We start from the raw sequence: 24750 nt of genomic DNA, 5'->3' as shown, positions 1-24750 counted from the left end.
CAAGAAAAAAAATCGTCCAAAACAGCCAATTAACGTCCAGCAAAAGAGAACATTTAGACGCAAAGTGAACATGTGCGTTATCGACAATCCTGCCAGGCAAAACCGCTTAGTGTGCAATCATTAACTTCAGGCGAAAAACTAAACCAAGACCGTGAAATATGTGTGCTTGATTTTGGTAGATCCATTTACGGGACTAGGCTATATTACAAGCACGTCTTTCGCCATCTGCAATACTAAACGGAGATCGTTTTTCCCGGGTGTTTTTTCGATTAGCGCGACATATAAAACTATTTCGAAAAAACGGTCTAACTGTAATAGGTAGTTAATTTAGTTCAGCGTTTGATAACCGTTTTAAGTTTGGGCGCACCTGGCGAGCGAAGCAAGCGATTGTTTTTTTGGTATAACGGCGTTTCTATTAAATTTCTTGCAAGTTTTTATTACATTGCCGAAAATGAAAAATTTTAAAAAATATATGTCAAATATTTTTGAATACGTTTTCGGTTTGTCCGCGACGCAATTGGCAGCTTTCCACGGCGCAATGGTAAAGAAGCGCTGATCTAGTTCAAAATACAGCATCAAAACGTTAACAAATGGGACGTAGTAAGATGATTTACACGACGGGGAAATTGTTTCGCCCTTGTGAGTTAAAATAGTCAAAAAGTATTTGAAATGAACTCGTGTATAGTTTGTCAAAGAGGATACGGGCCCGATACAGTAGGTTGCCGACCCCAGTCTTACACCAACATTTGATATTAACGCAGACAACAAACAGCGAGAAACATCAGCACCGTCTAACTCGACGTTTTCAGAGAGAAAAAAGCGGAAACCGCATGATTTAAACTATTAATTGTCGAACACACACTTGCTGATTAGCCAACCTGAACGAATAACGAAAGGTGAAAGAGAAAAACTATCTAGCATTTACGGTCGACCAAACAAAAGACGAAAAACTGCGTTTTGAGTTTGATTTTGGTTTCGCATTAGCTCAAGAAGTGTGACCCAATTACATTTAAAAACACGCAGCTTCGGACGGTGAGTAAAACTCCAACAAAAACGAACAAAAACGATAATGTCACTTACGAAAAGGGGGGGGGGGTCCGAACCCCCACCCCCCCCCCCTGGATACGCCACTGATCGACCCTACAGGGCCCAAAATCACAGCAATAAATCGCCCAAACAATTTGCTAACATGGGTACATTATAATAACATAGTATACTATATTTTGCCAATAGTGAGTACAATGCAACACTGCACACAGAACTCCTTAGCAATCCGGTCCTGTTTTTTAAAGCATTGTTGGGTCTAATAGTGCTTTTTTTGACTAACATGATCTGTTATGCAGTCAAATAATGTACTACAAACAATGCAAAGTTACTTTTGACATAACTAATACTTGACAATTACTCTGTGCATAACTGCATTACCGTGCTGAATATTAGCCTGAAGTTGACCTAAGTAACCATATAGCGCATTTTGTGGACGGCCAGCATGTTTTACAAAGTAATGTTACTTTTGCAACTTAACGCATTTACGGAAATTGCGAACTCCACACCTGACATTACATGTTAGTCGCCCACCCAATAACGCTTAATTGACACTTAATTATTAGATGAACGTTATTTTTTAGCCCGAAAAAAAAAAAACGCTGACACTGCACTACCAGGTTACATTTAAAGCAAGCACTTTAAATTGGTCGCTGCAGCGACAGGCCAACTTACCACACGTGTTTTTACGATTAGGCGCAACCATCGGCGGTAAAACATTAAATTATATCACTTCCAATTACCTGAAATAAGCGGCAGAATTGGAGTCGATATTCTACTTTGAACATCCCTACCTAAAATATAACCTGATTTCACCAAAAAATTTAGTTTAAGTTGCCTCCCAAGTGCTAACCAAGATAATTTTAATCTATGGTAGATGAGAGCATTAGGGTTTGTGTTCTCTGCTTTTCTCTTTGGTAAAACAGTTGTTGTAAGGTTTAAAAATGTGAATGGTCTGGAAGATCATATTTTTTCATGATTTTTAATAATTATCACTTTTGGCGACTAAACATAACTAAGCTTAAAAAAAGTTTGAGTATTTTAGAAATTTACACATATAAAAGCTTTAAGTTGCACATGATTAAAATTCCCATCTTCTGGGTTCACAGTCTTGTTGTAAATAAAACAAAACCTCAGTGGCTGCTTAGCATAATTATATTTCAAATTCGGCAGATTTGTTTTGTCTATTGGCACTAAAAGCTTCGCATACATAGCGAAATCCCTGCCAGGAATGCCAAGGTCGAGTTTCCTTATCAACTTCTAAACTAAAGTCTTTGCCAAAATTGTTGGCAGGAAACACTGATGTTAAACTCAAAAGAATTTAGTTGTTTTATATGGAGTAAAAATCATTAACATTTTTGGCTTTACAGCTGAACAATATAATATGTACAATAATTACTCATTCATTAGGGCAGTGATTTTTAACTGGTGATGGATATTTGGAGAAGGACATCAGCGGTTGCGAATGATCTTCTGTGCTTGCTTTCAATGTATCCATATATATAATGCGGCGTCACCATTTTTCTAGGCAGCCAAATACTTACGATAACCTTTGCTTTATTCAGTAGGTGTCAATCAAATATAATTGGGTAAGCGGCTAACATGTAATGCCAGGTGCAGAGATTTACAATTTCCTTAAAGATGTTAAGTTGCAAAAGTAAAAACCTATCAAAAATGTACAAAATGCGATACGGCGTTACTCAAGGTCAACTTTAGGTAAATGTTCAGCGAGTTTCTGCCACAGTGTTTTTATGCACAATGTACATACACAAGTGAAAAGAAAACCTTCTAGAAAACCTTGGGATTTTAGTTTGAACATCCCTAGTGACAATACTACCCGGAAAATAAATAACTTGTTGTTATGTTACTTGCACACAAGTTCGCTTTAAAACAACAGGTGCTGTTATATAATAGTTGTGTATTGTTTTTGTGGTGACTTTATCATGTAGCTTTTTGATGTCATTCTAAAGCAGTGTTTCTTAACTTTTTTTTTTTTTTTTTGAGGCGTACCTAGAGGATCTTATTCTGTCGTGGTCATTACTGCGAATTTGGTGTTATTATGACGGTGGTCTTATTACTGTGGTATTATAGTTTATCTGATTTAGATATTGCTGCTTTGTAGGTCTTATTATGTTTTCACTTGAAAGTACTGTGGAATCAATGAGCTAAGCTTAATAGGAAGGTAAAATATATATGTTTTACATATTAAATATTTTTTGAGAAGGGCTCTTCTAAAGATTTCCATGTCCACCAAATAAAAATCCTGGAATTCCCTGTTTTTCATATATATTGGTTTTGTGTAATAGACCTTCAATAGCTCCTAAAGAGTATTTACACAAATATAAAAAAAGTAAAATAAAAAAGCCCACAATAAAAAAAAGTTTGACAACCACTGCATTACTTAAGTTTGGTGTTTCGCACAATCTTTTTAATGCAATAAGTAATCTGTGGCTCAGGAAAGGTTGAAAAACAATGCAGGGTATATGTTTTTTATTTACAGATTGTAATAACTACTCCTGAAATACTGCTAAGCTGTCTTCATCTGAATAACAACCTTGGTCACTATATTAATTTATTAATTTTTGATGATTGTCATTTCATTTGTAATAAACATCATCCTTATCAACAAATTATGAAGGTATGTAAAAAGTAGAATGCAGTTAGTTGTCATTAACAAGTAGCTTAAAAAAATGTTTGAACATGGTAAGTTGATATAAACCAAAAAACATCTCTTCTGATAATTTGAATGACCCTTCACCCTGACAACAGGCGACTTGCTTGGGTTGCCAAAACGTTGGTAAATAATTACAATAGCCAGAGGAGCTGTTTTTATATTTATATTACTATGTTTGGTAGCAACAGTTTATATAGTAAGTTGATCTTTGTTTGTTTGAGATTTTTCTTTGAATAGTAAGTTTGGTAACCCTTGACAAGCTGTCCCTCTTTTACCATGTGGTCATGTAAACAAAATTTTTGCACATGACCTGAAAATTAGAGCACAAAGCGCCAAAATTATTAATCGTAAAAATGCCCAAATAGGTTTCGCTAAGTACCTTTTGATTTTGTTTGTAACTTTCTTGAAGTCTGCCTGGCAACACCGCTAAATTTTTAGGCTATCTCTCTTAATAACTGTTTATATACCACATAATTGTCTTTTATTGGATTTAAAATTATGGAAATTCAACTGACAAATTCCATGAAAGTTGCCAGACGAATACAAAATGAAAACACCTACACTATAACTAATTAAAAGTGAAATGAGGGGATCGGACAGACAAACTTAAATGAGAGTATCTTTAAGGATGTCAAAAGCCGATAATGATCAAAATAACTAATTTGAGCACTTTTTATGGTTTCAACTAACTTAAAAAAACTAATTTAGGCCATTTTTTGTTCATACTTAAGCTTAAAAAAATAATTTAGGAATTTTTTTGTTTGTATTTATTTTTGTTTGTGCACTTCCATAATAAAAGTGCCCAAAATTTTGCTAAAATTTGCTTAGTAAGTACACTATCCCTACCATTAGTATTTAGGAATGACCTATGCAAGGCAGTATTCTTTTTCAGATTCTTGATAATCAAAATTTGTTGCCGCATATTCTTGGTCTTACTTCTTCGGTGATATCTGATGATATATCAGCAGAAATGTTACAGCAATTTATCAAAAAAATGGAAACACTACTTCATGCAACAGTATGTTAAAGTAGAGCTGTTTAAATAGTTTGACATGGCAGTCATTTATGCAATCCTACGATTAATAATAATCCAATGTTTTAATAAACTATGATCAGAGATAATCAATATATATTTGTTACAGTTGTCTGTAATAATGTCCATCACTGTTATTTTGCAGTAGTGTCTACAGGAAGGTTTCTATCTAGTTATTGTCTAATATTATTAGTAGATGATTAATGGTAAGCGCGAAAAGGAAGAAAGTTTAACTTTTTTGTCCAAGGCCAATATTTGATATGTGTTGGTCTCAAAAACAACAAATTTTAACATTACATTAAAATATTTAAAATTTGTGCCCCTGACATTACATGTGGTCGCAGACCAGGAGTGGGCAAACTCTGGAGGATTAAGACCAAATTTTAAATATATTGGTCGAAAATTTATTTTAGGGACATATCTTTTTTTGCTGCTATTCTTCTTTGGTTTGCTTTATTTTGTTTTAGACCAATTTTTGTCTGGAGCTTTATAGAAAAGTATATATACATCATAGAATTTTTTTATTTTTAGACATGACATAGAGTGGTAAGTAGGTTCTATTCGGAGGTTTAGGAGTCTGTAGTAAACCATTGCCCTTAAATTTTTTAGCGAATGAATATATTTGCTTTTAAAACATGTTAGCTGGGAAAAATTTAATGACACGGCCGTACGCATTATTTACATCGAGGGTCTCAAACTCAAATTGCTTTGAGGCCAAATGAGGACGTGTAAAATACGCTTGGGCCGCCATTCACAATGGAATGTCAACCAACAAGAACACAATAAAAGAAAAACACAAGTAGACTGATGATTTAGGCTAGTTATTTTTTATTATTCTGGCTACATAACTGGCAGCGTTTTTTTATGGACAAGGACCTCAATATTAAGCTTCGACTTGTCAGCAGAAACCAATCTCAGAGTTACTTGCAGATGTTTATCAGTGTTACATAAGTACAGTTTCGTTAATCTTCTGACAGTCATGTGAAAGTTAGTAAATAATATTGTTTTTATGGGAAAGATATTGTCCATATGACTATTAAGATAAAACTTAGTACAAAACTTATTATCTAAAAATGAGTTAATTTAGTTATAAATTATGAATAAATTTCAATCCTTCGAGTAAAACAGTATCTAAAAACACAACAACAAGACATAAAACATAGTATGCAAACAAAAAATTGAGGAGAACCCATCACCACTGTTTTTAAAGTGTTTGTACTTCACAATCCACAACTGTTGCAACTAAGATAAGGATACAATCAAAATATTGGTGACATACACTTGTTGTTTTATTGTAATTTTTCTTTTCTTACTTTCCTTTTTTATTATTTTTTCCCAGGACTTTTGACTGTGACCTCAGTTATTAGCGAATTGTTTTTGTAAATTAAAGACTTTTTAGATGCAAGGTTTTTGGGAAAATGATAATTTCAATTGAATTAATAATGGAGTTGAACAGCATAGCTATATGGATAACAAAGCTTATAAATTAATGCTTTTTGAAATACTAGTAAGGTCGGTTGGACAGATGTTGTGTAGTTTTGGAAGGAATCATTTTTGGTAGAGCATCATTTTTTACATTTGACCACAAGCATTGTTGTTAACACAGAGGATCTTTTTTCAGTATCTATTTTTTTTTGGGGGGGGGGAGATAGATTATTTCTCTACTCACACTGACATTATTATTGACTTAAAAATAGTTACTACCCTCATTTTCTAAATACAGGCGGAGACTGCTACTGATCTGATTGCCTTGGATCGTAACTCATTGTCACAACCAAATGAAAACATCATCCTCAGCACTGATCATCACACTGAACAAGAAGATGTTGCCAAAAAGTTAAATGATGATCTCCATTTAATTCTAAACAAGGCTCTCAATTGGATGCAAAACTGTCAAGTTAGAACTCAAACAGTGCTTTTCTTTTGAATTTAATTATATCAAAGTAGTTTATTGCCTAAAATGATTTTATTGATTAGTAATATAACAGTAATAGAAAAATAAACAACCCAAAGCTTTTCCTTGACTTGTTTCTGCAAGCAAAAGATATAGGTTGAAAATTCCCCGCCTCAACTTACGACTTAATGCAAAAAGGCTAGTCTGACAAGGAATACATTTTAAGTGTCGATCGTAAAAATACCGAACTTGTATTTTTTGGTAATTTTGACAACAGGATGCAGCAAGCAATGGTGCTATGATTGTTTCGCAACTCGCTCGGTTTTGAGCCTGCATAGTACACTTGGTAGAAACGCAAGAAATAACGCAAAAAGTGCATCATTTCACCTCGTTGACTAACTGAGATCTGATTGTCATGTGATTGAAACACTCTAATTTGTGGTGTCACAAAAGCTGATCTGACGCTTAAATCACCATTAAAGGTCTTTAAACTGATACAGTTTGCTGCCAGTGAAACAAAGAATGTTTAAACTAAAAAATAAAACTCGCCTATTTTATAGGGTTGTATAGTTTGAAATGTTATATCAATATAAATGTACTGCTACAGATGGATTGTGTATCTCAACAAAATGAAACAAATGGTGCCATAGAGTTCCAAATTAGCATGAATTAAACGTTTTAGCCATTTAGAGGGCATCAAGTAGGTCATATGTTTCAACTTTCTCGCTTTTTGACGCGCTTATGTAGAGATGTTTTTTAAAAGGAAATTTCATTAGTGCTAATGTTTCCAGAAAGACCGCAATTTTTTGTTAAATTCGGCAGACAAAACTTACATATTCCCAATAATCACAGAATGTTAGTGCCTTTTTTCATGAGACACAAATGACCATAAGTCACTCCATTTTTCCCACTCTAAAATTGAAGTAATACATCCAAAGACAGACCTGTCATCTAGAAATTGTGCAGGATTACTGCTATACAAAAATGTATGTTCCCTTCTTGCCAGCTAACCTTTTTTCCCTTGCCTCACGGTTTATTGCTGTATTTGGAATAATTTTACCTGTTACAATTGTGACTGCCTTATATGTTCCTTTTTGAGATTGAGGCTAATAAAACAGTCAACCAAGGGACGTGCGCCAAAGAGCGCTTGAAGCTAACAAATGTTCACTTAAATCAGTGGTTTTCAACCTGGGGGTCGCGACCCCCGGGTGGGACGTTTGCCTTTTCTCTGGGGGTCGCGAAGACGACAATTAAATACCATTCACTCTTACGAGAATGCCAATTATTTACCATAAAATATTAGCTGTAATGATATGAGTGAACGTTGTTGACAATAAATGTTCGAACAGTTGTATAAAAGTTGAATGTTCAAACAGTGAGCAGCCAGGAAGCAAGTTGCAAGAATCAGTTCTCGCAATTGTCAAACAATTAAGTGAAAACTCTAACCTGTTATTCAAATTTCAATTATTTATATTGCACTATATTTATCCTCAGACAGTCTGAGTTAGACTGATTAAAGACAAATCACAAGCTAAACAAGTGTTTACTGTACGGCAAACAATTGAACCGTTGTGTCAAAGAACTACTTATTACATCACAATAATTATTTCGAGAAATATGTATGCTTTCACAAATAAAATATAGTACAAGCTATGCACACTTAAATAGATGTGGTACCTACAGTCTGGTCATAAACCTGGTTATTTATTGTTATACCGGATGATAGGCTTATTGTATTGCGGTATCTTGTACACCCCAGTACACCCAATCAAAGTAGTACACCCTTTAAAATCCTGGTACACCCTGGGGTGTACAATACACCCGGTTGAAAAGCACTGACCTACGGTAGCTAGCCTAGCCAGGGGAAATTTTAAAAACGACTGTTAAGACTTAGGAGCAAGGTAACATTTGCTAGACATAAAAAAAAAAATTTTTTGTTGTTGCTACATAAAATAAGAACAGTTTAATATGTTATGTCATACATACAGAATCATGTTTACCGAGGGCTAACAAATAAGATGTTTGGCTCGGTTTTTAACGAAATTTTTGGAAGGGGGTCGTTAGTTATGTTGGGTTGTTAAAATGGGTCGCGGTATGAAAAAGGTTGAAAACCTCTGACTTAAATATTCCGTGGATAAGTTTGTACTAATCAAATTTTGTCTATAATATCATACCTGGTTTGTACGTTGTTGGCAGATCGTTTGACGAAAAAACAATTTTTAGTTATCATACCTGTTTGTAATTACTTGGCTGGATAACAAGCGAACATCTTAAGGAAACAACAGTAACAAGCCGTGATTAATTTGTGACATTGTTAAACAGCAAAAGGTTTTCAATACCAAATGCAATTGCATTTACTACTGGTGTAACCTAGCAGCAATCACGTTTTTAGTTTTTGTGATCATTATTTACTAAGATTTTAAAGCAGGTGTCAAGACTCCTAGGCACGCCCCCACGCTACGCCCCTGTATACATATATATCGGTATTCCAACAGTCACATCATTACCTGTTTCCAGGTGACTTCAAGTTGCACAATTTCAACCACTTACTGGCAGATCAGTAAGATGGAGAAAGACATGGCACAATATTCTACTAGTGCCGCCTCTACAGAGAAAAACACTGAAAGAAAGGAGCACTCAACAAATACTGTTGACCCTTTAAAAGTACCACTAAGGCTGATTAAAGAAGTTATTTTGGTTTTGGATGTCCTCGGCCCATGGTGTAAGTTAAAAAATATATAGCTATATATCTATTTGTTGAGGTTTGTCGCTCAGTCGATATGTTGCACTTAAGTGTAGTCAAGTAATTTGAATATATAGATTTAAGTACACTTAAGTCCCGAATTTCAAATGATAAGAATTCACTTCAGTGCACTCAAATTCCTGCTTTCAAATTACTTGACTACACTTAAGTGCACTTATTAAATCTATATATTCAAATTACTTGACTACACTTAAGTGCACTTAAATCTATATATTCAAATTACTTGACTACACTTAAGTACACAAAGTTGTCTGTCTTAAGTGAGAAGTAAGAATACTCTTAAAAATAAAGTCATTTTCTCAGAGAGAGAAAAGGTGACTCCCTTCCTATGAGAGAAGAATGGGGCACTGCGCAAGTCTTGTCATAAAATTCTTTAAAATGGGTATAGCAATTTTCACTTCTAAAAGGTCTTGGGTTAAAGGCTAATTGCTTCTTACAATATGTCTAACCAAAATAAAGTTAGGCAGAGTTTGCAAAATTTCGCATTTATAGCAGGGGTTTCTACAGTAAGTGATTTTCACTTTTAAATAGGTTCCAGATTTTTGTTACTTTTGATCAATTCGGTACCAGCTTTTCTAAGTCGAACAAAACTGTTACTGTAAGTTGTATCCTTAACATACTTGGACTAGGCATCAGGGAACTTACATGGATATCGTACAACAAACCTAACTAAGAAAACGTTTTTTACTGTGCATTTGACTTGAATATGTCGTTGGTTGTAATACTATGGTAATATAGATTTTCATTAATTCAAATTTGTATAGAGTAGATTACTGTGAGGAGAATTTTTGCCATGCTCGAATATGTGCAGTATTTTGTTGTTGCCGGGGCCACAACACAGAAGAGTTTTAAAAACACAATTTCATTGGTGGGTAATGTTGAGTTTGAAAAAAAGTGCAATAACTATAACTATATCAGCCAAACTTGTTTTAGTTTTGGGTATGGAAGCAGTAAACTGCAAAGTTACTCAGTGGGTAAACTAGGTTCACACATGGCTATCATAATGACTGAAAACAAGAGCAAATGTTTTCATTTTTTAAATTCTGCAATATCCTATTCAACATTATATGCACATTTGTTTATATATCTACTTTAGTGGGCAGCCCCCTATTTTTGTTTGGTCAATGCTGCTTTGTAAAGTGCAACTAAATTACAATGATGTGTGTTGTTTCTGAAATTGAAAGACTAAATACTTGGCTGTAGCACACAAGATTTGGCTAAGCATTTCTAAAACCAGTAACATATATTGATATGTAATCACTAATAAAAGTAGAACCTTAAGTTCTAGCAGCAATTGTTTGACTTGCGTCACATTTAATCAATATGTAATCCAGGTACTAAACTTCGTGAAATGTAAAAAAAATCAGGTTTGAAAAGAAAATTACTAACCATTTAAAGTGCTGAAATACTGTAAGAAACCATTAAGCTTTGGCTCAAATCACTGACGACTTATTTTTATTTAGGTTTGTATTACGATGTCCATGTAAGTTTGAAAAGAGTAATTGTTCAATTTCTTTGATATTCAAGCAAAATTGTAATCCCAGGACCAAACAGCAATGAATTTAAGAAAAATCCAATTCTAGTTGGAATGTTTATATTTTTTACCGTTAAAACTGCCCCATTTTACTGGAAGTCAAGGACACAGTATGACTGTGACTTTGCAGCTTCTTCAGCGACAAGCACTATGCTGCACCAACAGAAAGATGTTGGAGCAAACTAGAGCTAGTCATTAACAAACACATTCTTACTATGTAATCTGGAAAATGTTAGTATGATTTTCGGACAGTTTACGGCATAATTATCTTAGCATAATTCTAGGGCAATGCACCATAGTTAAGGAAACTTTTACAAAAACTGACACATAGTCTAATACTTGCACACAGTTATGCAAACTTGTTGGTTAAACCAAGAAGTAACATAAAAATATATAGCACTGCAAGTTGTGTTATTGTAAATTGCCATACATTTTTTAAAGCTAGAGTGGGTTTACCAATCATTGCGCTTTTGTGCTATACTTACTTTTCCAACTTTGCATTTGCATAACTGAATTTGGTAAAAAACTTGGTATGTCAATCAAACAATGGACGAAACAGCAAAAAATTATTGTGGACTGGTAATTAAAAACCACTAGACTATACAAATAAACTGATTTAAAATGCATTGATAACAATAAAAGAAACCATAAAAATTGTTAACTTGCACTATACGCTACTTTGGTTGGTGTTACTACTTCGTGGCGCTCACTTTGTTAGTTAGTAAATGCCAATAATGATTGTACTTACACCGATGCCGTATTAACAGCTCATATGAATTAACTCAAGTTAGCTTTTTTTAGTTTTTAACGAATTCTTATGTTCTTTATCATTCAGGTATACTTGTAATAAATTCAGCATTAGATGGGAACCATTAATTTTGAAATAAATCAGTTTTCTTGTGCATTCCGGTGCCTACTCAAAGCCTTTTATTAAAAGCTTTTTTATATGTTTTGCAAAAATGTTAATTTTATTAATCTATGTGAATGAAATTTTCTTTTAGAATTTATCACAAGAAAATCGTTGTTCCTCAGGTGTCCATCATTTGCTTGTAGTAATATTAAAACAACTCCAAAAGGAAATTCTGTGTCTTGAGCGACAAGCAAGGGCTAACGGACAGGATATTGATGATGAGGTGCTCACTGGCTCCCTTTTGTGGCAGCTTACTATGTTAAGACACTTATACACCACTCTAAGGATGACGTACATGTTATGCTACAAATATATGGGTCGACAAAAGACAATCAATTTAAAGGTACATATACAGTAGTTGGATTTATATATGGCATGACAAAACACCATGTATTGACTAGACTTAATAGCGTATTAACTATAGTTCATAATTTTAGTAATATTTGGAAAAAGTTGCCTATATCTTTAGCAGCTACAGTCATATAGGCGAGACTTGAGTTAAACTTTAATTAAATCTTGTGTGACCTTTTAAAGGTTTGTGTATAGGTACAAAATGTTACTTACATCTTTTTTTTTTTTTCAAAAGTTGTACTGGTGTCATTTATCATAGCCTGCAAGTGTATAACCATATTGAAAATATGTTATTGATTTGCACAAACAACCAAAATTTTATAACTAAAGGATTTCCCTGAAGTTGCATTTTATGGATAGGCCACGCTGCTAGTCTCTGGTCACACAGAACTGGCGTGGGAAAAATATTTTCCTGTAGTAGGATCATTTTTATTGGTTCTCAGGTGAGCAAAGACACATGCAATGATATTCAAGTCACCTTAAGTTTATATATGCAGTACAATTAGCAGAAAAAAACTTTGGCTACTACTGAATTAAACAGTGTTCAAATTTTTATGTAAAATTAAAAATCACTTCATTTATTTGCTCCGAATTCTAATTCAGCATAGAATGCGGTACTGACCACCATGCAAAACAGGAAGCACTTACAGTAAAACAAATAAATGGGTTCTTACACAGTTTTTACCAATTAACAAGCATCATAAAGGTGCCATGCTATTAGTTCAGAAGGTATATTCTACTGATTTTATTAAAAGAGTTGTTTAAACAACAAATCACTAAATTCTATTGTTTCCAACATCCCCATAAAGTATGCTGTTGCTACCAGACATAGTATATACTGAAAATAAGGACCACTGGTTATTATTTGTTTACCAAGGTTTCGGCTACCAATTCAGAAAATCACACCAGACAGAAATATATTTGATATTATTACTGCCATTATTTTGAAACACTTCTAAATATAAATCTAGCGGGCAAGAAAGCAATTTTGAAAAGCAAATGTGCAAAACAGTATTTTTCTATTATTTTATTATAGCTCATTTCACCTAAAGTCCATAGACTACTGGAAGTGCTGAAGGAGTACAAACCAGCAGACAGTGACAACTCAAAAAAAGAAGCACAGAAGTACAACGATCGGTATGTAATGAACAACAAATCAACTTAAAAAAATAGACAGGGTGTGCGTTTTTTGTATATTTTGCCAGGGGGTATAGCGCAGTTCTACTATATTCTATCAGGGGGTATAGCGCGGTTCTACTATTTTATATCAGGGGGGTATAGCGCGGTTCCACTATATTTTACCAGGGGGTTATTCCCTAGTTATTCAATATTCTTTCAACGGGTCTTATTTGTCAGTGTCCATATACTACCAATGTTGTGTTTTACGTTTTGGTGCTTTAGCAGGCAAAAGCGGATGTGGTCCGAAGTTGCGTTAATAAGTTGGACAGGTGCACTTTTACAAAATTGGTTGCCAGTGCTCTTTGTCTAAATTTTGCTGTGAAGTAACCTACAATTTGTCTTTATAATTGAAAACTATTTAACAATGTTTTCTTTAGTTTTTTAGACACCTCCAAACACAAAAACGGCGGAATTTTAATTTTTTTCCCCCCTAAAATACTCCCCTTTCTTCAAAAGGTAAAATGTTTATTTTAACATCAGCTTTAAATGGTTCTATAACATTTGTGAAATTTTCAGATATTTATGTCATTTACTTCTAGTATAAATATATCATTTAAATTTCATAAAGTTTTTTGCATTTTGACCCCCCTGATGAACAGTTCAGGGGTAAGGTTGAAAATTTTGTTACTTAACATTGTATAAGTCATGTATCCATCATCCATAAACATATCAGATTTTGTTTACATTTTATTTATCTCTGAAAAGCGCTTAAAACCAAAATTAACAAAAAATGACAGTTTTACCCCCCTAAAAACCACCACCACCTGGGCAAAAAAATTTATATTAGAAACAACGTTGGAAGGGTATTTAACAGTTGTGAAAATTTCATGTTCTTACTCTGTTTTTTTCTGTGTCAAAAGTGAGCCACAAAAAATTGACTGGAAAAATAAAAATAATTGGGACAAAAACAACATGTGTCCAAAAAAAAATTTTTTTTCGGGCCACATAATTATAATTTTTTTATGTTTGAGGTAAGTTTTACTAATATGGAGGCTATCTGTTGTATTGGAATCCGGCTTATTAACTTTAAACCAGGGCTGCGGAGTAGGACTCGGGACTCAGCGGAGTCGGTTTGTTTTGCCGGAGTTGGACTCGGGACTCAAGTAACTCGAGTAAGACCGCGTAAAACTACCCAAGTCCCGAGTCCAACGTGCGCATGCGCAGTATCAAATTTTAAAACTGTTAAGGCGGCAAAATGTAAGTTGTAAAAGTGTAATAGCAAATGTGAAATATTTTTAAACCATGTAATGCGGGTGGATCAATTATGACACCAATATGAGTGGATTACGGAAAATCCACCTTAATTTAATTGCGTAAATGGGTAAAATACAGGCAGTAGAGTCAGAGCTGGACTCAGGACTCGACAAAACCTTACATTTGGCCGGAGTCGGACTGTGGTTTATTTTTTGGCCGGAGACGGACTTGGGTTGTTTTTAACCGACTACGCAGCCCTGCTTTAAACTTTACTCATGATTTGGCCTATATAATCTGACTTTGCTAAAAAATATGCAACCTCCTTTTTCAACAATAAGAAGAACCAACATCACAACCCTTATATCCTTGTTGCTTTTACCTTTCTCTTCTTTAAAATATATATACAATATATATATATATTTATATACAACTTTTTTGGTGTTTTTCTTGAGTGCAGACAACTCAAATGTATATTTACACTCCACTATGAGCATCCATGTCTTGTTTATCTTTTGCAGATCAGAGTTGGATTATGTATCATGGTGGCAAGATTCTGACGCAGAAGAAGATGATGAAAGTACAAGAGAAGGGGAGAAAAAAGAGAGTTTCACTTCACCTTTTACCAACACTATTTGTGGGATCGTTTTTGTTCAGGAGAAGTAAAAAATTAGATACTATTCAATTATTCCATAAACACTTTCACTTTCAGCATATACAGTGAAAAAAGAACGAACTACTATTTAGGTCTACTGTGTTTTAAATTGCACATTATTTTTGTGAAACCTTTAATGTAGCTTGAATATGAATATCAAAGTCCAATAAAGCTTTAACTGATGATTATACAAATACATATTAAGAAGTCTATACTTAGATCTAGATGAGGTAGATTTGCTCAACCTTTTCTTTTTGTGAAACAATTTGATAACTTATATCTCAGCTGTGTCGCCATGATGCTACAACGATTGTTGCATGAAGTTTGTAAAGAAGACAAGAGCCTTAAGCATGTGTGCAGTTCCCACCTTGTTTACTCCTCACCTGATACAGAGACAGAAAGTTGCTATCTAGATACAAGCACAATGAACAAAGCAAAACAGGAAGAGGTATATCGTTGATGATGTTTTTTTCTGATTTACTGCATAATAAGGATAATCTATAGCATATTTAATTGTTTACATTAAACAAATACAAATATGAAAATTTTAACTAGTTAAGCACGTTATATTCTAACATTTAGTCGTGATATGGTATGCACTATGCACTTATTCACCAAGCTTTTTCCCATTTCTCTGTTTTACATTTTTATAGTGTCTGCCTATTGCGCTAACACCCCTACCTTACACGTCGCAAGTACAATATAAATCACCAACCGCCTTACTGGTGACCATACGTTTTTAAAATATTGTTTTAGGGAACAGACTAAGCAACAAACCGCTTCAGTATTTTGGTTACACAAATTGATGTAATACAGGGCTATATGGATTCGGGCCGGATGCCGGACTTGTTAATATAACAGGAGTCGGACTCTTGTTGTTTTAAACGAACTCCGCAGCCATAGAGACAACCCTCACTCGCTAAGGCAGAACAGAAATGATAAATAAAAGAAAATAAAACTGAGTAAAGTTTTAGTGTTATTGTTGTTCGACAACATTATCATTTTCCAAATTACTTTGCTGGGAAGCTTAGCTAGAGGAGTGGCGTCGGTATGGACTCCAGCCATAAGATCGATATAAGAACAACATCAACGTCGGAATAAAGCACAGTTCTCAATTAGATCAAAATAGGACTAATACCTGATAGTTTAGTTTTAAAAACGCTAAATCGAAATGAGTCCTAAACCTGCGAAATAAGCCCCCAATGGACAGAATCAGGCCTATATTACAGTTCACCAAACCCCATCCCCAAGTACATCACTAACTTCCCTAATAATTTCAACTTTGACACTTTTCTAACCCCACCCATTCCCCACCAATAACCCCAAACAGGGTAAAAAATGCGTTGCCAAATCAGAGGCGCTCTAACGGAACCATCCAAACTAGGGCGCCCAAACGTCGACACCAGAACGGCCGATGCAGGACCCACCCTCATCCTGCAGTTTCAGGCGTTATTTCGGCCATTTAAGTCTTATTTCGATGAATTTAGGACTAATTCCGACATGTTTAGGTTTTATTCAGAAGATTAACTTCTTATTCTATCGTGGATGTTACTGCGTATTTGGCTTTATTATGTCGTTGATCTTCATACTTTGGTTTTATAGATTTTCTGCTTTAGATAGTATTGCTTTTTAAGTTCTATTCATTGGCTGTTCCCGTCTGTAGTAAAGCAAAATATTTCGATTTTATTTTCATAACCTTTTTGATTTTAATTTTTACAATATATCTTTCTTAAAGCAGGGAAAACGAAAAATATTTGCGAATTCATATCCAATTGCCTATAGTTAACGATTTTATCGGCTTAATTTTCATATTGTTTACAGGTTTTGCGCAAGTTTAGAAGTCATGAAACAAACCTACTTATTTGCACCGGCAACTTGGAAGATTGTGCCTTTATGCCAAAGTGCAACCTTGTGGTTAGGTTTGATGTGCCAAGATCGTATAGGTAATGTGAATATATGTTGCACTTAACAACTTAGACATAAGTCAGGTTACTACTCTTCCGTTTGAATGTCTTTAATTTAGCTGTTATTACTGCATATTAAAGTTGCTAAGCTGAAACGCTTTCAGAAGTATAAGCAATCTCCCGCAGACAATAAAATGTAAATAAAAGAATCTTGCTTTCGTATTAAATCAGTGGTTCTCAAAGGGAGCCACTTGGCTCACTTTGGGGGAATTTTAAATTTGGGGGAGGAAATTTGTTCAAGGGAGGAATTGGGGAGGAAAAGTGGATGAAAATGGCTCACTTTTTATTATTTGATAAATATAAAACATAACTAACCGATCAAAGTTTAAATGGGAACGTCTACTTACTATACGACCTAAAGTAGCCTTATGTGAAAACCACATGCTGCTTTAATTGTGTTAATCTACGTCATAATAGACTCTGTATGGTTTACAATATCTATTGTTTCGTCACAGTAAGTAAAGTTCACTAGCACCAGGTGTCTGTTTTATCCCATTCAGGGTTGCCAGATGGCCTAAAATTCGGACAAAAAACGATAATTTGTCCTAATTTTACCAACTGTGTCCGACGGTTTGTAAATCATTAGGACAGTAAGTTTTCTGTCCTAATTTGGCCGAATTTATTTGGAACATTGAATAAAGTAAAACCACGGGCTTACGAGTCCTACAAACTTTATTTATGCCCACCTTAACCACGTAAATCCAAAAATTGTTCGCGCTTCGCGCGATTTGATGCGTATTTTTACAGTGATTCTGTGCAGCACAAAAGCGTCAGATGTAGTATAGGGCACTCAAATTGAAATTTAGGCCAACTTACAATAAAATTTGTGCGTATTTCTACCTTTTAGTGATATCATAACTTTTTACGTACGTGACCTTTTACAAAACATCTACAGAATTCCGGTAATAAAATTGTGGTGTTGCGGTTTTGGCAAAAGGAAATCGAATTTACAGAAAGCTTTATTGTTGCACTGCGGTTAACGACAAACCGTTTTGTAAATTTGTAAGGAATTTCGGCAGCTCACTAAGAACAGTTACCTCCATTGATTTCCATTAGTCTCGCACTAGGTGCATGCTAAATTATTATTTGTCCTAAAATGTCCGAATTTCCCACCAACAATGTCCTAATCCTAAACCAAGCATCTGGCCACCCTGTCCCGTTTGTTTGTTTTAGCATGGTTGTAACACAGGGGCGGGCAACTTCTTCAGTCGGCGGGCCTGATATGGGAAATTGAAGTACTTGACAGGCCGGATTCCTGATCGATATATTAATTGTACTGCCATGGCCTACATGTTTTGTCGCATAATGGCGGCAAATGTTTTACTCTTTAAACACGGCAACACTTCCATTGCCCTGTAAACAACTGATTTTTTTATTGCTGACTTGAAAAAGTACTTCGGCATCCAATCTTTGTTAAATTTACGTTTCTCGGCAAAATCCAAGGAATAATATGGATGTTAACTCTAAATCTAAATTTGGAACACACAATAAGATCTTAAAATCAACAATACCTAAAGCAGAAAAATCAATAATACCATGGTATTAACATCAACAACATAATAAAGCCAAACACGCAGTAATATCTACGACAGAATAATAACTACATCGTCAAAAATAAGACACCAATCTGTCGAAATAAGTCCTAAATTCTTTGGAATAAGGCCACTATGACCTAAATCTCGCCTGAAACTGTGGGGAGAAGGTATGGGACGATGGGGGCCATGGCATTGGCCGCTTTGGTTTTAATTTTTGGGCGCCCTGGTTTAAAGCCCCTGTTTTGGCACCTGATTTTCTGGCCCTGTTTGGGGTTATTGGTGGCTGGTGGGTAATGAGTGGGGTTAGAAAATGGGTTAGGGTTGAAATTATTAGTGGAGTTAGTGATGTACTTGGGGGTGAGGTAAAATGTTTTATAGGTCTGATTCTGGTCATTTAGGTCTTATTCCGACGGGTTTTAACTTATTCCGATTTTGACGGTTATACGTCTATTTGATATTAGTCTTATTTTGGGGGTGCATCTAAAATATACAGGATCGCAAAGATCGCAAGGATCGCTAGGATCGCTCGCAAGGATCGCTCGCAAGGATCGCCAGGAACGCTCGCTCGAATCGCTCGCAAGGATCGCTCGCAAGGAACGCAAGGATCGCTAGGATCGCTCGCAAGGATCGCAAGAATCGCAAGGATCGCTCGCTAGGACCGCAAGAATCGCAAGGATCGCTCGCTAGGACCGCTAGGATCGCTCGCAAGGATCGCAAGGATCGCAGTCCTAAACCCGTCGGGATGTTAGTTAAAAAAATGTTTTGAAGTTCGCTCTCCGGCGATTGGACGTAACATAGGTTTTAAAAAAGTTTTAACTATGAAGGAAAGTTCATAAATTTACATCTGGATTATTGCCAACTTGCCAAGGTTTTCTGTAAAATTTGCCGGCTAAAAGTTCAAACTTAAAAAACATCACGAAGCACAATTTGTAATTTTATGCCTACTTTTGAATAGCATTATATTGCCTCTTGCTGTTAGAGCGATTATAAGCATGTAGCCAATATAGAACAACTATCCCCAGAGATTTATTGATACAAAAACGAACAATTTTTTTCTTTACAGTAAAGTTCTGTTTTTCAAAACGTAATTATAGGATTGTATTGAAAACTGCTGCGTTATGGGACGTACTCAATCCACTTTTAAACACCAAAAAAAATTGCGCCGGAAGTGTCCATCTTACTTTTCTACACATATTTATAATTTTGTCTGTTTTAGACGGTGCACAACGGAAATTACGGTCATAGGAATATTGCTGCCGATAAAGGCTTGCCATCCGAACAACCGTTTTATACGCATTCGACAGTTGGTTCCCAGCCAGAAGACCCGTTTGTTACTGCTATTTTAACGATGCTTGGCAGAAAAGTGGACACCTCTTCCTACCAGCGATCCTTGCGATTCTTGCGAGCAATCCTTGCGATCCTTGTGATTCTAGCGATCCTTGCGATCCTTGCGAGCGATCCTAGCGATCCTAGCGAGCGATCCTTGCGAGCAATCCTAGCGATCCTTGCGAGCGATTCTAGCGACCCTAGCGAGCGATCCTTGCGATCCTTGCGAGCGATCCTTTTATCCGAGCGATCCTAGCGATCCTCGCGAGCGATCCTTGCGAGCGATCCTAGCGATCCTTGCGAGCGATCCTTGCAATCTCTGCGATCCTTGTGATTCTAGCGATCCTTGCGAGCGATCCTTGCTATGCTTGCGAGCGATCCTTGCGATCCTTGCGAGCGATCTTTGCGATCCTTGCGATCCTTGCGAGCGATCCTAGCGAGCGATCCTTGCGATCCTGTATACTTTAGATGTACCGCTATTTTGGTCTTATTCCGTACCGGTACTGTGTGTTAGTTTTATTTCCGAACTGTGTGATGTTGATGTTGTTCTTATTTCGATGTTATGGCTGGAGTCCTCTAATTTTAGCCCAAAACAAAAACTAAAGAATAACTAACAATCACTATTATTTGACGTAGTAAGAAAGTAATTGGGGATTGTGGTAGACTGTGGCCGCGGGCCACATTATCATGTAAAACCGGAAACTGTCTGCGGGCGCTCAAAATCCTATCGCGGGCCGGATCCAGCCCGCCCCTGTTGTGACAGCATGGAAAAGTAATACGTAAAAGTAAAGAAAGGGTAAAACATAAGATTGCCCAGATATATTTTAAATTCTGCAAAATGCCAAAGCAAATGCTCGAGAGCGACTTTTCCAAATCATTTATTTAAAAAACATGTGATTGGATCCACAAGTTTGTTCTAATTGACCGTTGCAGAGCAAACACTTTTTCCATTTCCGACTACATATTAAGTTGAATGTGGTTTTAGTGCCATTACAGATATTTTAACCAAAAACAGGAACACTTTACATTTGCAAACGCGGCGATCTTCGGGAAAAACTGACATTCTTTTCTGCTCAATTTTCACTGTTATTTTGTTTTAAACATGAAGCTCGTGGTTCACATTAACAATGAATAACGCTTTGTAACCTACTTTTGTAATGTTCACTGTTATCTCTGAGATGAATCAGAAAAACGCACCTTGCACATCATATCCATATACTGTGAAATTTTGGCAATATTCTTTTTGAGATTTTTTGGGGAGGAATTAACATTGTTTAAGTCTTTAAGGGAGGAATACGAAAAAAACTTTGAGAACCACTGTATTAAATGATGTTAAGACTGTTTATAAAAACAGGTGTAACACATAAAATCATTTCCTAAAATTTACAGAAATATATATTTCGCCTTATGAATAGACTTTCTGTACAAAAAGCAAACATGTATAAAATGCCCAAAATAGTTGTTAAAGTGTAAAATATATATATAAGATCGCATATAAAATTATAAAACACCTGCAGAGGTCAGAGACAAAAACAACAACTAAGCGAATGGCAACAAGTGACAACGTGATAAAAAAAAACGAGAAAAAAGAAAGAGCACGCAGCTGATAAGCGCATTATTGAACGGTGTTGAAAATGAAATAGGTCAATACAGGAAAGTCTCGAACGCAATGTAACCATTTAATCACTAATTCAAGTGGGACCAGCCTTGTGTAAACTTGCTGAAGCTGCATGTTTAAAAAATATTGGGGTGTTTAACATCAAACCAAATTGTCTGTTGTGTGTGTTTTGTTTAAATGGAACGACTAAACACACCACCTTGGTTAATGCACGTCTCACATATTTAACGTAACGGAAACCCGTGTCATATATCGATCGGAAATCACTAACAAACGTAAAACCGTAAGTCGTAGCAGCAATTGTTATAAATGCGCGAAAGTCGAGCAAATACGTAATCCTGGTGCCATGCTGCGCCCCACGAATAAAAATCCAAATTGGAAAGTAAATTTTCTTAGTGGTTTAACCGCTGCAATAAACGCGATATTTTGCAAATTAGCCCCAATTTTGCTTAGAAATATTATTTTTAAAAGCGTTTTACCGTTTTACGTGGTTTTGCGAGAAGTCGCACGCGCGCTCTTTGGAAGCGAGCGCTCAGTTTGACGTCGCCGCTCCTTATATTGTTCCGCGACGTTTTGCTCCCCCACCTCCCAAGGCAAGCAGCCCACTGAAGCCTAGCGGAAGTCAGCCCAAACACTCGGTTAGATACAAACATCCTCGTTTAAATAGAAATTTGATAACATGTAGGACTTGTTTTTTGTATTTCGCGGTGATTGGAAAACATGAAAGCATACGAACTGTGTTGGAGCAGTATTTAATGGACTGGCGTGGTATAACCATATTATGACAATTTAACATGCAATTAAAGTGTAATGTTGTGTGTTGTTTCTGTAAAGGTGACAACCCGTGACATGAATTATTAACAAACGTAAACTCTTTCTTACCCTGATAACTTTATTTCCAGATAATAGAGTTTCTTTTATACGCTTTATTTTTTGCCAGGCATTATGCTCAGTCCAAGAGCAGAGCTCGAGCTCATACCTCTGCTCATATTATGTTGGTCAGGGAAGCTGAAAAACAAGAGTTCCTTGAGAAACTACAGGAGTACAAGAAAGTTGAGCAGGTTTGACATTATATGTGCAATAAGTTTTTACCGTGTTGCCCACAGAATATAATGTTTATGGGCATTTGGTAAGACGACAAGCTAAATGCACCGGTGTATCGATGCAGACATTAAACTATCAATCTTCTTGGCGGTGACCCTTGCAGGTTCTCCAGGGCCCCGAATGGATGTTGGAGGAAGCGATATTAACGCAGGAAACCATGGATGATGTAGTTGACTCTAACTCTGACATCCTTCCTCCCTACTCCACAGGTGGGAACAACTTTGCCACATTGCGGAATGCAATAAAGATTGTAAATCGGTAATTGTTGATTGTTTTTTCCTTAGTAAGAAAACTTTTTTTAACCACATATATAAGTTGTCCAAATTCACATTTTAGAAATTGTGTGTTCTACATCTAACTGGGTATCTTGATTGGTAGGGAGTAAACGGTATGTCGGCTGTCGCCTCTTAAGAAATACTGATGAAAATAATATTGCCACAGACCAGTTCGATGCTTTGCTTTAACGATTTGTGTAGGCACTCAAAGGACATTTATACTACCAAGTACTCCGTTTTTCTAGTTCCTAAATGTTTACGTTATTGCTTGTTAATATATGGTATCCTGTTTTTATTCAGGTATTGTTGTCGGCTACCTAGTGACCCGTTTACACACCTCAGTCCCCTTTGTGAAGTTACAGTTGTAAAAGATTCGGTTTCTCAGCCGCTATATCAATGTACACTGCAAATGCCAATTAACTCCCATGTCCGGGAGAAAATTCAGGTTTGTAAAACTACATCTGTTTCTTAAAAAACAAATAATTTTGTTTTTGTAAGAGCTTTAATATTAGGTACATAAAAGCTTGAGAAGCGCACCGCTCCGAACAAAAATCAGTCAGCAAGGTCTAAAACTTTAATACAAATATGCATTTCGCCTATAAATGGCATCATCAGTTTGTCTGTACAAATAAATAGTAAAAAATTAAAATATTAAAATATAAATGTAAAATAAATTTATAAAATACATCCAAGATGAACAAAGACAAAGACAGTCTGCATATAAACCCCAACCACTACTGTAAAACAAAAGCAAAAGGAGCATGCCATACGTGTAGCGGCCACAGAAAGCCACTGATAAAAACACGGCCCAGAGGGAAGCGGTATGAGAATCAGTGACGTAGCAAAACACGGTAGATAAGAAAAGGTGGAAAGGCAAAAACAAACCTAAAACCACAGTTAGACAAGAAAACGGATATGGCTCACATTCCGAAATGGAACGGCACAACGCAAAAACGAAAACACAAATCCGCAAAGATATATATAAAAAGGCTCCCGAATTTGGGGTAATATCATTTTTTGAATGTTAATTGAGGCTCTGGTGAGTTTGAGCCATTTAGCCTCACATTCATCGAGCTTGCTGGTGTCTGGCTCTTCAACGAAATTGACCGTAAAACATTCGGCAATATGCGGATGTTTCTTTAACTTCTCGCCATGGTAGGTTGCGTAGTGGTGAAGCAGCGCTGCGTTGTCGTTTGTTGTTGCTGAGTTAAATGTATTCCAGGTCGCTCGGTGTGCGTTCCACCTAACAGAAAACCTGTTCTTGATTTGACCGACGTACTGGGCAGAGCAGATGTTGCACGTTGCCACGTAAATTCCGTGGTTTCTACAATTAAGGCTTTGCCGGAGCTCTATGGTCTTACCTGCAGCCTTAAGTTTACTTGATTCACCAACCATCCCTTTGTGTCCCCATGGTGACCGCAGAGTGCGCATATGCCGCACGGCGTTGGCAAACCGACTGCATTGCCAAAGGTGTGCGCAAGTTGTCGGTAGTTAGTAAGAAGGTTACCGAGTGTATGAGGCCTTTTGTATACTATTTTAACTCGTGGTTGAAGCGCCTTTTTTTTGTTTGAGAGCCTGAGTAGATGAGCGAATGGAGTAGCCCATGCGACAACACGGTCTTTCGTCTTTTCTTTAGTGTGTCGGAGTCTCTCGGTCCACGATTTAGCCTCATTAAGGTTGTAATCCGTGAGGCCAGCGG

At 36.0% G+C, this 24750-nt stretch overlaps 1 protein-coding gene across 1 annotated transcript in view; it reads left to right on the top strand.

The window, feature by feature from the left end:
* Window positions 1-24750, top strand: part of LOC146140536 (endoribonuclease Dicer-like) — a 56767-nt gene that overhangs the window by 9884 nt on the left and 22133 nt on the right. The window contains exons 4-15 of the mRNA XM_083392646.1: window positions 3545-3682; window positions 4611-4736; window positions 6475-6648; window positions 9163-9367; window positions 11976-12196; window positions 13241-13341; window positions 15096-15236; window positions 15515-15677; window positions 17051-17172; window positions 22613-22733; window positions 22880-23034; window positions 23352-23496. Coding sequence (XP_083248772.1) covers window positions 3545-3682; window positions 4611-4736; window positions 6475-6648; window positions 9163-9367; window positions 11976-12196; window positions 13241-13341; window positions 15096-15236; window positions 15515-15677; window positions 17051-17172; window positions 22613-22733; window positions 22880-23034; window positions 23352-23496 — 1812 coding nt within the window. The remainder of the gene's footprint in view (window positions 1-3544; window positions 3683-4610; window positions 4737-6474; window positions 6649-9162; window positions 9368-11975; window positions 12197-13240; window positions 13342-15095; window positions 15237-15514; window positions 15678-17050; window positions 17173-22612; window positions 22734-22879; window positions 23035-23351; window positions 23497-24750) is intronic.

This window comes from Ascidiella aspersa, chromosome 6 (assembly GCF_963924565.1).
Source record: "Ascidiella aspersa chromosome 6, kaAscAspe10.2, whole genome shotgun sequence".
Taxonomy (NCBI): Eukaryota; Metazoa; Chordata; class Ascidiacea; order Phlebobranchia; family Ascidiidae; genus Ascidiella; species Ascidiella aspersa.
Note: the sequence above shows the minus strand (reverse complement) of the source record. Positions and strands in the feature narration are given on the sequence as shown.